General features: G+C 38.3%; 1 protein-coding gene across 2 annotated transcripts in view; it reads left to right on the forward strand.

Annotated features, from left to right (window-relative positions):
• Positions 1-3,428: 3,428 nt before the first annotated feature.
• Positions 3,429-13,256, forward strand: part of esd (esterase D/formylglutathione hydrolase) — a 31,913-nt gene continuing 22,085 nt past the window's right edge. For both annotated transcript variants that reach the window (XM_061971787.1, XM_061971786.1), the window contains exons 1-4: positions 3,429-3,545; positions 3,906-3,973; positions 11,190-11,278; positions 11,346-11,444. In XM_061971787.1, coding sequence (XP_061827771.1) covers positions 3,540-3,545; positions 3,906-3,973; positions 11,190-11,278; positions 11,346-11,444 — 262 coding nt within the window. In that variant the 5' untranslated portion in view covers positions 3,429-3,539. The remainder of the gene's footprint in view (positions 3,546-3,905; positions 3,974-11,189; positions 11,279-11,345; positions 11,445-13,256) is intronic.

Consider the following 13,256-nt stretch of genomic DNA (forward strand, 5'->3'; position numbering starts at 1 on the left):
CAAAATTAAATGAAATAAACATTTGAATGCATCAGTCTGTGTGCAATGAATAAATATAATGTACAAGTTACACCTTTTGAATGCAATTACTGAAATAAATCAAGTTTTTCAAAATATTCTAATTTACTGGCTTTTACCTGGATATGTATATGTATCTACAAACCCGGTTCCATATGAGTTGGGAAATTGTGTTAGATGTAAATATAAACGGAATACAATGATTTGCAAATCATTTTCAACCCATATTCAGTTGAATATGCTACAAAGACAACATATTTGATGTTCAAACTCATAAACTTTTTTTTTTTTTTTGCAAATAATCATTAACTTTAGAATTTGATGGCAGCAACACGTGACAAAGAAGTTGGGAAAGGTGGCAATAAATACTGATAAAGTTGAGGAATGCTCATCAAACACTTATTTGGAACATCCCACAGGTGTGCAGGCTAATTGGGAACAGGTGGGTGCCATGATTGGGTATAAAAACAGCTTCCCAAAAAATGCTCAGCCTTTCACAAGAAAGGATTTGTCCACAACTGCGTGAGCAAATAGTCAAACAGTTTAAGAACAATGTTTCTCAAAGTGCAATTGCAAGAAATTTAGGGATTTCAACATCTACGGTCCATAATATCATCAAAGGGTTCAGAAAATCTGGAGAAATCACTCCACGTAAGCGGCATGGCCGCAGACCAACATTGAATGACCGTGACCTTCGATCCCTCAGACGGCACTGTATCAAAAACCGACATCAATCTCTAAAGGATATCACCACATGGGCTCAGGAACACTTCAGAAAACCACTGTCACTAAATACAGTTGGTCGCTACATCTGTAAGTGCAAGCTAAAGCTCTACTATGCAAAGCGAAAGCCATTTATCAACAACACCCAGAAACGCCGCCGGCTTCTCTGGACCCGAGATCATCTAAGATGGACTCATGCAAAGTGGAAAAGTGTTCTGTGGTCTGACGAGTCCACATTTCAAATTGTTTTTGGAAATATTCGACATTTTGTCAACCGGACCAGCTATGATAAAGGACACATGTTTTATTATTCATAGTTTGCTTAACAGTAATAGAATATTCTTACATGCTATAAGTGACCAGACGTCCCAGATCAAAACTTGGAATATAATCCCAGAGAAGGGTCAGCTATTTTTAAGTTGAAGAAACAATATGATGAGGTTATATATACATGCTACATAAACAATGTATGAATACATTAGATATCTATATATCTTATAGACTGTATCTCTGTTGTTGCAGCAGCAGAGAGTTTATTCTGTCTTGACACTTTGTATTGATATTTTCTATTACATTCTTCCCTTAAATGATCATGTTTACACTGATTGTTTTATATGTATTTTTGATGTATGTCGCTTTTGGATAAAAGCGTCTGCCATAACTTTGACATAAACATATATAAACACCTGAAAGTCTTTATATCAGCTAAAACCACCAATCTGTTTCATTGGAGTCAGAATAAAACCAAATTCTGTCTTACCCAACAATGTTAGTATTTGAATATTGTTACTTGAAGACTTATTCCTGGTTACAATTATACTGTTAAGAAAGTATTGTCTTATACTTTGCCTAAAATGAGAATGCATCATAATCAGGGGCGGCTGGTGAATTTTGTTTTAGGTGGGGCTGAAAGTTTGTAGGGGGGGGTCATCCTCCCCCAGAAGATTTCTTTGTGATTTTCACAAACAAATGAAGCATTCTGGTGCATTCTGACAAAATAATGTAATTCATTTCATTGACAAGCAGTTCTATTATGGTCATACTCTTGTTTGCTAGCGGCTACGATTTCAGTACTATTGAAGATCTTTGCTCCTTCTCAACTCTGTGCTAATATTCTTTTCACAAAATACAACCAATAGTACGTTAATGTTAAATCTTACTTGTGAAAAGTAATCCCCCGATTCCTATTTTCAACAGTCCGCTCATTTGAGCAGGAAAACGCTGAACACCATCTTTGTTTTCTACCTGTCAACTGTCAGTTTAGCATCTTTGTTTTCTACCTGTCAACTGTCAGTTTAGCATCTTTGTTTTCTACCTGTCAACTGTCAGTTTAGCATCTTTGTTTTCTACCTGTCAACTGTCAGTTTAGCATCTTTGTTTTCTACCTGTCAACTGTCAGTTTAGCATCTTTGTTTTCTACCTGTCAACTGTCAGTTTAGCATCTTTGTTTTCTACCTGTCAACTGTCAGTTTAGCATCTTTGTTTTCTACCTGTCAACTGTCAGTTTAGCATCTTTGTTTTCTACCAATCAACTGTCAGTTTAGCATCTTTGTTTTCTACCTGTCAACTGTCAGTTTAGCATCTTTGTTTTCTACCTGTCAACTGTCAGTTTAGCATCTTTGTTTTCTACCTGTCAACTGTCAGTTTAGCATCTTTGTTTTCTACCTGTCAACTGTCAGTTTAGCATCTTGGTTTTCTACCTGTCAACTGTCAGTTTAGCATCTTGGTTTTCTACCTGTCAACTGTCAGTTTAGCATCTTTGTTTTCTACCTGTCAACTGTCAGTTTAGCATCTTTGTTTTCTACCTGTCAACTGTCAGTTTAGCATCTTTGTTTTCTACCTGTCAACTGTCAGTTTAGCATCTTTGTTTTCTACCTGTCAACTGTCAGTTTAGCATCTTTGTTTTCTACCTGTCAACTGTCAGTTTAGCATCTTTGTTTTCTACCTGTCAACTGTCAGTTTAGCATCTTTGTTTTCTACCTGTCAACTGTCAGTTTAGCATCTTGGTTTTCTACCTGTCAACTGTCAGTTTAGCATCTTGGTTTTCTACCTGTCAACTGTCAGTTTAGCATCTTTGTTTTCTACCTGTCAACTGTCAGTTTAGGCTGCTCGCCGGCTCCTCATCACCACTTCAAGATGGCGGCCCAATTTCTCGCGTCACAGCAGCCAATGCTGTGTCTACTTATAAGATGTCTATGGAACAAACCATGTCGCATTTCTAACAGGGGTTTTTGTAGTTTTAGACATTATCAATTTGAGTCGAGTGACCTTATTATTAAACATTGACGGCTATATGTATTTTAAATACGAAGTCATTGTTCGCTTTCTCCTTTATGTTGATTTTTCTGGGCGGGGGACTTCAGATTCTCCAGCATTCTGCTGCCCGCTGGCAGCCGCATTGCACGCGTTGGACGTTTTTTTGAAAATGTATTTTTAACTTAATTTTTTTTATTTTTTGTTGCCAGTCGTTTTTATTATAGAAAAAGTGACTAAAAGGATTGGCGAAATCGCTAAAAAAAAATAAAATAAAAAAAATAATAAAAAAATCTCAACAAAGTACATCGGCAGCAAAAATGTAAAAATAGAACAAAACTATATTATGCAAGAAAAATAAATATGATACTACTATACATAATAATAACATTATTTTTAAATGTATATACACATTCCTTTTTAATTTTTTAATATTTTTTTGCTCTCGTGACGTCATCACGTCGCGTCGACGCCGTTGGACTGTGAAGCGGACTTTAGCACTTTGGCGGTGAAAAGACGCCAAAAAGGCAAACATACTGCGCTTAATGAAGGTTTGTTCTTTGTAAAATACAGTAAATTGTGTTTATGTTCGGGTGGCGTCGAGTCCGAACAGGACGCGGTTGAACTCTTTTTAAAGTTGAAACGAGCTAACGAAGTAGCGCAGACCGCGCGACACTCCGGATTAAAATGTAGCAATTTGACATGTTTCTGCTGTTATAAAGTGAATACTAGTGTGTCCGGGCCCCACGTGGCAGTGGCACCGGTGCTCGGACGCACCTTCTTGGTTCGGCGCGCTCGAACTTTCGACAATTGCGCGAGAAAGTGATTTTATTCCGTCTTGTTTAAAATGGCTCAAGTTAAAAATAGACAGGGGTAAGAAGCATTAATGTATCTTTTTGCTGACCTTGCAGATGGCCGTCACCCAGGTGTCCTCCAACAGGTGTGCGGGAGGCTTCCAGAAGGTCTTCGAGCATGACAGGTGATGATGTAGTGCGCAGGTGTCAAACTCAGAGCCCAGGGGGCCACATGTGGCCCGCCACTTCATTAAATGGCCTGGAAATGATTTGTCAATAAAAGTACTACTTATTTTCTCACTAAATGTAATTAATTTTTTTATTTTGACAGAAAAAATATATGTACTGCTTGAAATACTATTACCGTATTTTCCGCACCATAAGGCGCCCTGGGTTAAAAGCCGCGCCTTCAATGAACGGCATATTTCAAAACTTTGTCCACCTATAAGCCGCCCCGTGTTGTAAGCCGCATCTAACTGCGCTAAAGGGATGTCAAAAAAACAGTCAGATAGGTCAGTCAAACTTTAATAATATATTAAAAACCAGCGTTCTAACAACTCTGTTCACTCCCAAAATGTACGCAAATGTGCAATCACAAACATACGTATATCAACATGGACAGAGCTGCGTGAAAAAAGCCACCCGGCCTCTTCGCGTAAACTTAAACTTACCTTAACCACTCGCTCATCTTTTCTTCATCCATCCCTTCGAGTTAGCTTTTATGATGACGCCGGCTGGAAAGGTCTCTTTTGGCAAGGTCTTCCTTTGGAATATCACCATGGGTGGAAGTTTCTGGCCATTAGCATGGCAAGCTAGAACCACAGTGAAGGATGACTTCTCATTCCCTGTGGTGCGAATATTCACCGTACGTGCTCCCGTTGTATCCACAGTGCGGTTCACAGGAATATCAGTTGCTGTGAAATAGTAATCCGTGTGCGGATGGAGAGATTGCGTCTTTTCATGAACCGGATCCCTGACGCTTAGGAGCCATTTTGTGGTCTTTACAGATGTAAACACACAAAGGAAATGAAACGTACGGTGATATCCGCGCGCTTTTTCTTCTTCTACGCGGGCGGGTGGTTGCTTACAGTAGAAGAAGAAGCGCTTCCTGTTCTATGGGGGCGGTTGCTTGCGTAGAAGAAGAAGCGCTTCCTGTTCTACCGGGAAAAAAGATGGCGGCTGTTTACCGAAGTTGCGAGATCGAAACTTTATGAAAATGAATCGTAATATTTATCCATATATAAAGCGCACCGGGTTAAAAGCCGCACTGTCAGCTTTTGAGTAAATTTGTGGTTTTTAGGTGCGGCTAATAGTGCGGAAAATACGGTAGTTTGTAATATATTTACAAATATATTAAGAATATATTTAAGAATATATTTTTTTCATCTCATTTGTATGTATATTTTCATGTACATTTAAGAGTACCGTATTTTCCGCACCATAAGGCGCCCTGGGTTAAAAGCCGCGCCTTCAATGAACAGCATATTTCAAAACTTTGTCCACCTATAAGCCGCCCGGTGTTGTAAGCCGCATCTAACTGCGCTAAAGGGATGTCAAAAAAACAGTCAGATAGGTCAGTCAAACTTTAATAATATATTAAAAACCAGCGTTCTAACAACTCTGTTCACTCCCAAAATGTACGCAAATGTGCAATCACAAACATACGTATATCAACATGGACAGAGCTGCGTGAAAAAAGCCACCCGGCCTCTTCGCGTAAACTTAAACTTACCTTAACCACTCGCTCATCTTTTCTTCATCCATCCCTTCGAGTTAGCTTTTATGATGACGCCGGCTGGAAAGGTCTCTTTTGGCAAGGTCTTCCTTTTGAATATCACCATGGGTGGAAGTTTCTGGCCATTAGCATGGCAAGCTAGAACCACAGTGAAGGATGACTTCTCATTCCCTGTGGTGCGAATATTCACCGTACGTGCTCCCGTTGTATCCACAGTGCGGTTCACAGGAATATCAGTTGCTGTGAAATAGTAATCCGTGTGCGGATGGAGAGATTGCGTCTTTTCATGAACCGGATCTCTGACGCTTAGGAGCCATTTTGTGGTCTTTACAGATGTAAACACACAAAGGAAATGAAACGTACGGTGATATCCGCGCGCTTTTTCTTCTTCTACGCGGGCGGGTGGTTGCTTACAGTAGAAGAAGAAGCGCTTCCTGTTCTATGGGGGCGGGTGCTTACCTTGGCGGTTGCTTGCGTAGAAGAAGAAGCGCTTCCTGTTCTACCGGGAAAAAAGATGGCGGCTGTTTACCGAAGTTGCGAGATCGAAACTTTATGAAAATGAATCGTAATATTAATCCATATATAAAGCGCACCGGGTTAAAAGCCGCACTGTCAGCTTTTGAGTACATTTGTGGTTTTTAGGTGCGGCTAATAGTGCGGAAAATACGGTACAACTTTAATAGTATCCAATATACAAACGACATTTTGTAAAGTTACAAAGGACTTAAAAGTTAGTATTATTTGCAGATGACACAACTGTGTTTTGTTCATGAGAGAACACAGAATAGAATAGAAAGTACTTTATTGATCCCTGGGGGAAATTCAGCACCACAGTTGGCTCACAATAAACACTTAGGTATTTTTTACATGTGAATAATATAAATACGAGGGCTGTGAATCTTTGGGTGACCCACGATTCAATTCAATATCGATTCTTGGGGTCACGATTCGATTCAAAATCGAGTTTTTTTTTTTCAATTCAACACGATTCTCGATTCAAAAACGATTTTTTCCCGATTCAAAAGGATTGTCTATTCATTGAATACATAGGATTTCAGCAGGATCTACCCCAGTCTGCTGACATGCAAGCAGAGTAAAAGGCTTTTATAATTGTAAAGGACTATGTTTTATCAACTGATTGCAATAATGTAAATTTGTTTGAACTATTAAATGAAGCAAAAATATGACTTATTTTATCTTTGTGAAAATATTGGACACAGTTTGTTGTCAAACTCATGAGATGCGATGCAAGTGTAAGCCACTGTGACACTATTGTTCTTTTTTATAAATGTCTAATGATAATGTCAATGAGGGATTTTTAATCACTGCTATGTTGAAATTGTAACTAATATTGATACTGTTGTTGATAATATTCATTTTTGTTTCACTACTTTTGGTTTGTTCTGTGTGGTGTTTGTGTCTCCTCTCAATTGCTCTGTTTATTGCAGTTCTGAGTGTTGCTGGCTCGGCTTTGCTTTTGGAATTGGATTGCATTGTTATGGTATTGCTGTGTATTGTTTTGTTGGATTGATTAATTAAATTTTTTTAAAAATAAATAAATTAAAAAAAAATTTTTTTAAAAAAATGAGAATCGATTCTGAATCGCACAACGTGAGAATCGCGATTCGAATTCGAATACATTTTTTCCCCACACCCCTAATAAATACAGTCTATTATACAGCATTATTCACATGTGAATAATATAAATACAGTCTATTATACAGCATTATTCACATGTGAATAATATGAATACAGTCTATTATACAGCATTATTCACATGTGAATAATATGAATAGTCTTATTATACAGCATTATTCACATGTGAATAATATAAATACAGTCTATTATACAGCATTATTCACAAGTGAATAACATAAATACAGTCTATTATACAGCATTATTCACATGTGAATAATATACAGTCTATTATACAGCATTATTCACATGTGAATCATATAAATACAGTCTATTATACAGCATTATTCACATGTGAATAATATAAATACAGTCTTATTATACAGCATTATTCACATGTGAATAATATAGTCTTATTATACAGCATTATTCACATGTGAACAATATATACAGCATTATTCACATGTGAACAATATAAATAGTCTATTATACAGCATTATTCACATGTGAATAATATAAATACAGTCTTATTATACAGCATTATTCACATGTGAATAATATAAATACAGTCTTATATACAGCATTATTCACATGTGAATAATATAAATACAGTCTATTATACAGCATTATTCACATGTGAATAATATAAATACAGTCTATTGTACAGCATTATTCACATGTGAATAACATAAATATTGTTGATTGCTATTCTGAATGTTGCTGCGTTTGGCTTTGGAACTGCATTATTATGGTTGAATTATATATTTGAATTATATGGTATTGTTGTGTATTGTTTTGTAGGAAATAGTAAATGAAACAAAAGTTCCATGTATAATAATAGATGATAAAATGAACTGGAAATCTCATGTAAAAAATATACAACATAAAGTAGCAAGAAACACGTCAATAATGAATAAAGCAAAACATGTTGTAGAGCAAAAATCACTTCACATTCTCTACTGCTCACTAGTGTTACATATCTGACTTATTGTGTAGAAATATGGGAAATACCGGTAACTACAAATGTGCACTTCATTCATTAACGGTGTTAGAAAAAGGATCAGTTACAATAATACATATTGTTGGATATAGAGAACATAGAAATATGTATTTATTGAATCAAAAATACTGAAATTCCACGACATAGTGAATTTGCAAACAGCTAAAATGATGTAAACTATAACCTGCTTGTCAATAATATACAACAATTCTTCTCAACAAAAGAGGAGAAATATAATCTGAGAGAAAAATGTAATTTATAACATTTGTACACACGTACAACACTCAAGACCTTCAGTATATCAGTATGTGGAATTAAATGATGGAATAGATTAATGAACAATGTACTAGTATGATCCACTTCAAGAAACTCTTCACACTTAAAAGTGTTTACAAAGTACAAAGAAGAAGAACCATGATAAACATTCTCAATTTATTTCATCCATCATCCATTTTCTACATCATCTTACTCATCTCACCATATGAAATATAACTTACTTATTTATGTTTAATGTTATTACTTATGGAGTATATTGTGAATACATTGAGAACAGGAAGTGAACAAAAGTGTTCGCGACTGTTATGTAAAAGAAAAGTGGTAGGATTAAATAAGCTCTGCTTCTTCCTACTCCTTTTCCAACATGTTGAATAGAGAAACTGGAAATTGTGATGTATTATGTTGTATACATGCATGTGTGATGTATCATGTTGTATGCACGCATGTGTGATGTATCATGTTGTATGCATGCATGTGTGATGTATCATGTTGTATACATGCATGTGTGATGTATCATGTTGTATACATGCATGTGTGATGTATCATGTTGTATGCACACATGTGTGATGTATCATGTTGTATAATGGCAGGTGTGATGTATCATGTTGTATGCATGCATGTGTGATGTATCATGTTGTATGCACGCATGTGTGATGTATCATGTTGTATGCACGCATGTGTGATGTATCATGTTGTATAAAGGCAGGTGTGATGTATCATGTTGTATGAATGCATGTGTGATGTATCATGTTTTATGCATGCATGTGTGATGTATCATGTTGTATGCACGCATGTGTGATGCATCATGTTGTATGCACGCATGTGTGATGCATCATGTTGTATAAAGGCAGGTGTGATGTATCATGTTGTATGCACGCATGTGTGATGTATCATGTTGTATGCATGCATGTGTGATGCATCATGTTGTATGCATGCATGTGTGATGTATCATGTTGTATGCATGCATGCGTGATGTATCATGTATGCATGCATGTGTGATGTATCATGTTGTATGCGTGCATGTGTGATGTATCATGTTGTATGCACGCATGTGTGATGTATCATGTTGTATGCACGCATGTGTGATGTATCTTGTTGTATGCAGGCATGTGTGATGTATCATGTTGTATGCATGCATGTGTGATGCATCATGTTGTATGCATGCATGTGTGATGTATCATGTTGTATGCACGCATGTGTGATGTATCATGTTGTATGCACGCATGTGTGATGTATCATGTTGTATGCATGCATGTGTGATGTATCATGTTGTATGCACGCATGTGTGATGCATCATGTTGTATGCACGCATGTGTGATGTATCATGTTGTATGCACGCATGTGTGATGTATCATGTTGTATGCATGCATGTGTGATGTATCATGTTGTATGCATGCATGTGTGATGTATCATGTTGTATGCATGCATGTGTGATGCATCATGTTGTATGCATGCATGTGTGATGTATCATGTTGTATGCACGCATGTGTGATGTATCATGTTGTATGTGTAAATAAAAGTAGATAAAAAGACTTACTGTATTTTCCGCACTATTAGCCGCACCTAAAAACCACAAATTTACTCAAAAGCTGACAGTGCGGCTTATAACCCGGTGCGCTTTATATATGGATTAATATTAAGATTCATTTTCATAAAGTTTCGGTCTCGCAACTACGGTAAACAGCCGCCATCTTTTTTCCCCGTAGAAGAGGAAGTGCTTCTTCTTCTACGCAAGCAACCGCCAAGGTAAGCACCCGCCCCCATAGAACAGGAAGCGCTTCTTCTTCTACTGTAAGCAACCACCCGCCCGCGTAGAAGAAGAAGAAGCGCGCGGATATTACGTTTCATTTCCTTTGTGTGTTTACATCTGTAAAGACCACAAAATGGCTCCTACTAAGCGACAGGTTTCCGGTTCATGAAAAGACGCAATCTCTCCATCCGCACACGGACTACTATTTCACAGCAACTGCCTAAAGACTTTCAAGAAAAGTTGGCTACTTTCCGTGCATATTGTAAAAACAAGATAGCTGAAAAAAAGATCCGGCCAGAGAACATTATCAACATGGACGAGGTTCCACTGACTTTTGATATTCCTGTGAACCGCACTGTGGATACAACGGGAGCACGTACGGTGAATATTCGCACCACAGGGAATGAGAAGTCATCCTTCACTGTGGTTCTAGCTTGCCATGCTAATGGCCAGAAACTTCCACCCATGGTGATATTCAAAAGGAAGACCTTTCCAGCCGGCGTCATCATAAAAGCTAACTCGAAGGGATGGATGGATGAAGAAAAGATGAGCGAGTGGTTAAGGTAAGTTTACGCGAAGAGGCCGGGTGGCTTTTTTCACGCAGCTCCGTCCATGTTGATATACGACTCCATGCGCGCCCACATCACGCTGGTTTTTAATATATTATTAAAGTTTGACTGACCTATCTGACTGTTTTTTTGACATTCCTTTAGCGCAGTTAGATGCGGCTTACAACACGGGGCGGCTTATAGGTGGACAAAGTTTTGAAATATGCCGTTCATTGAAGGCGCGGCTTATAACCCAGGGCGCCTTATGGTGCGGAAAATACGGTAACCTTACAGCTATATAGGGACTGTGGGCCACATGCAGCCCATTAGGATGAACAACTTGGCCCGCTGGACGTTCTACATCATCTTTTTAGACCTTTAACATATAGAAAGTATTTCAAAGGTTGAAATCTGCACTTTTGGCTGTTATACGTCAACATTTCCTCTCACCCTGCAGCACCGAGCTCAAGTGCAGGATGAAGTTTGCCGTCTTCCTGCCGCCCAAGGCTGAGACGGACAAATGTCCCGTCATGTACTGGCTCTCAGGTGGGGCCCCCCACACACCATCCTAGGGGGTCCGGGCGTGCACTCAGCTTGTGGTGTCCTTTTGCAGGCTTGACCTGCACCGAGCAGAACTTCATCACCAAGGCGGGAAGTCAGCTGGCGGCGGCGGAGAACGGCCTCATCATCGTGGCGCCGGACACCAGCCCACGTATGAACACACCCTCACAGACCACAAGTGTAGAGCGCAGCGGACTATAAGTAGCAGATGTATACGTTGTGAAAGGAGTTATTTACACAGAAATATTCTGATAAATAACTCCTTTCACAACGTATACATCTGCTACTTAAAGCCCTGCGATGTGGTGGCGACTTGTCCAGGGTGTATCCCGCCTTCCGCCCGATTGTAGCTGAGCGCCCCCGCGACCCCAAAGGGAATAAGCGGTAGAAAGTGGATGGATGGATATTGTGATAAATGTTTATTTACATACCTTCATTGTTTGTGAAAGGCAGTACATGTAATGGTAAATAGTAATGGCTTCTACTTGTAAAGCACTTTTCTACCTTCAAGGTACTCAAGAGTTGTTGTAGTTATATTGTAAGACACGTTATTTGGTTGTTGTATTAGGACAGTATGGGGACAAGGACAGAATTAGAACAGTATTAGGATAGTATTAGAACAGTATCGGGACAGTATTAGAACAGTATTAGGACAGTATTGGAACAGTATTAGAACAGTATTAGGATAGTATCGGGTCAGTATTAGAACAGTATCGGGATAGTATTAGAACAGTAACAGGACAGTGTTAGAACAGTATTTGGACAGTATTAGAACAGTATTGGGACAGTATTAGAACAGTATCGGGACAGTATCGGGTCAGTATTAGAACAGTATTGGGACAGTATTAGAACAGTATTTGGACAGTATTAGAACAGTATTGGGACAGTATTAGAACAGTATCGGGACAGTATCGGGTCAGTATTAGAACAGTATTGGGACAGTATTAGAACAGTATTTGGACAGTATTAGAACAGTATTGGGAGAGTATCGGGACAGTATCGGGTCAGTATTAGAACAGTATCGGGATAGTATTAGAACAGTAACAGGACAGTGTTAGAACAGTATTGGGATAGTATTAGAACAGTTTTGGGACAGTATTAGAACAGTATCGGGATAGTATTAGAACAGTATCGGGATAGTATTAGAACAGTATTGGGATAGTATTAGAACAGTAACAGGACAGTGTTAGAACAGTACTGGGACAGTATTAGAGCAGTATCAGGACAGTATTAGAACAGTATTGGGACAGTATCACGACAGTATTAGAACAGTATTGGGACAGTATTAGGATTGTATCGGGTCAGTATTAGAACAGTATCGGGACAGTATTAGAACAGTATCGGGACAGTATTAGAACAGTTTGGGACAGAATTAGAACAGTATTGGGACAGAATTAGAACAGTATTGGGACAGTATTAGAACATTATTGGGACAGTATTAGAACAGTATCAGGACAGTATTAGAACAGTATTGGGATAGTATTAGAACAGTATTAGAACAGTATCGGGTCAGTATTAGAACAGTATCGGGACAGTATTAGAACAGTATTAGAACAGTATCGGGACAGTATTAGAACAGTATCAGGGCAGTATTGGGACAGTATCACGACAGTATTAGAACAGTATTGGGTCAGTATTAGAACGGTATTGGGACAGTATTAGAACAGTATCGGGTCAGTATTAGAACAGTATTTGGACAGTATTAGAACAATAGTATTGGGACAGTATTAGAACAGTATCGGGACAGTATTAGAACAGTATTTGGACAGTATTAGAACAATAGTATTGGGACAGTACTAGAACAGTATCGGGTCAGTATTAGAACAGTATCGGGATAGTATTAGAACAGTAACAGGACAGTGTTAGAACAGTATTGGGATAGTATTAGAACAGTATTGGGACAGTATTAGAACAGTATCGGGATAGTATTAGAACAGTATCGGGATAGTATTAGAACAGTATT

This window comes from Nerophis lumbriciformis, linkage group LG13, assembly GCF_033978685.3.
Source record: "Nerophis lumbriciformis linkage group LG13, RoL_Nlum_v2.1, whole genome shotgun sequence".
NCBI lineage: Eukaryota > Metazoa > Chordata > Actinopteri > Syngnathiformes > Syngnathidae > Nerophis > Nerophis lumbriciformis.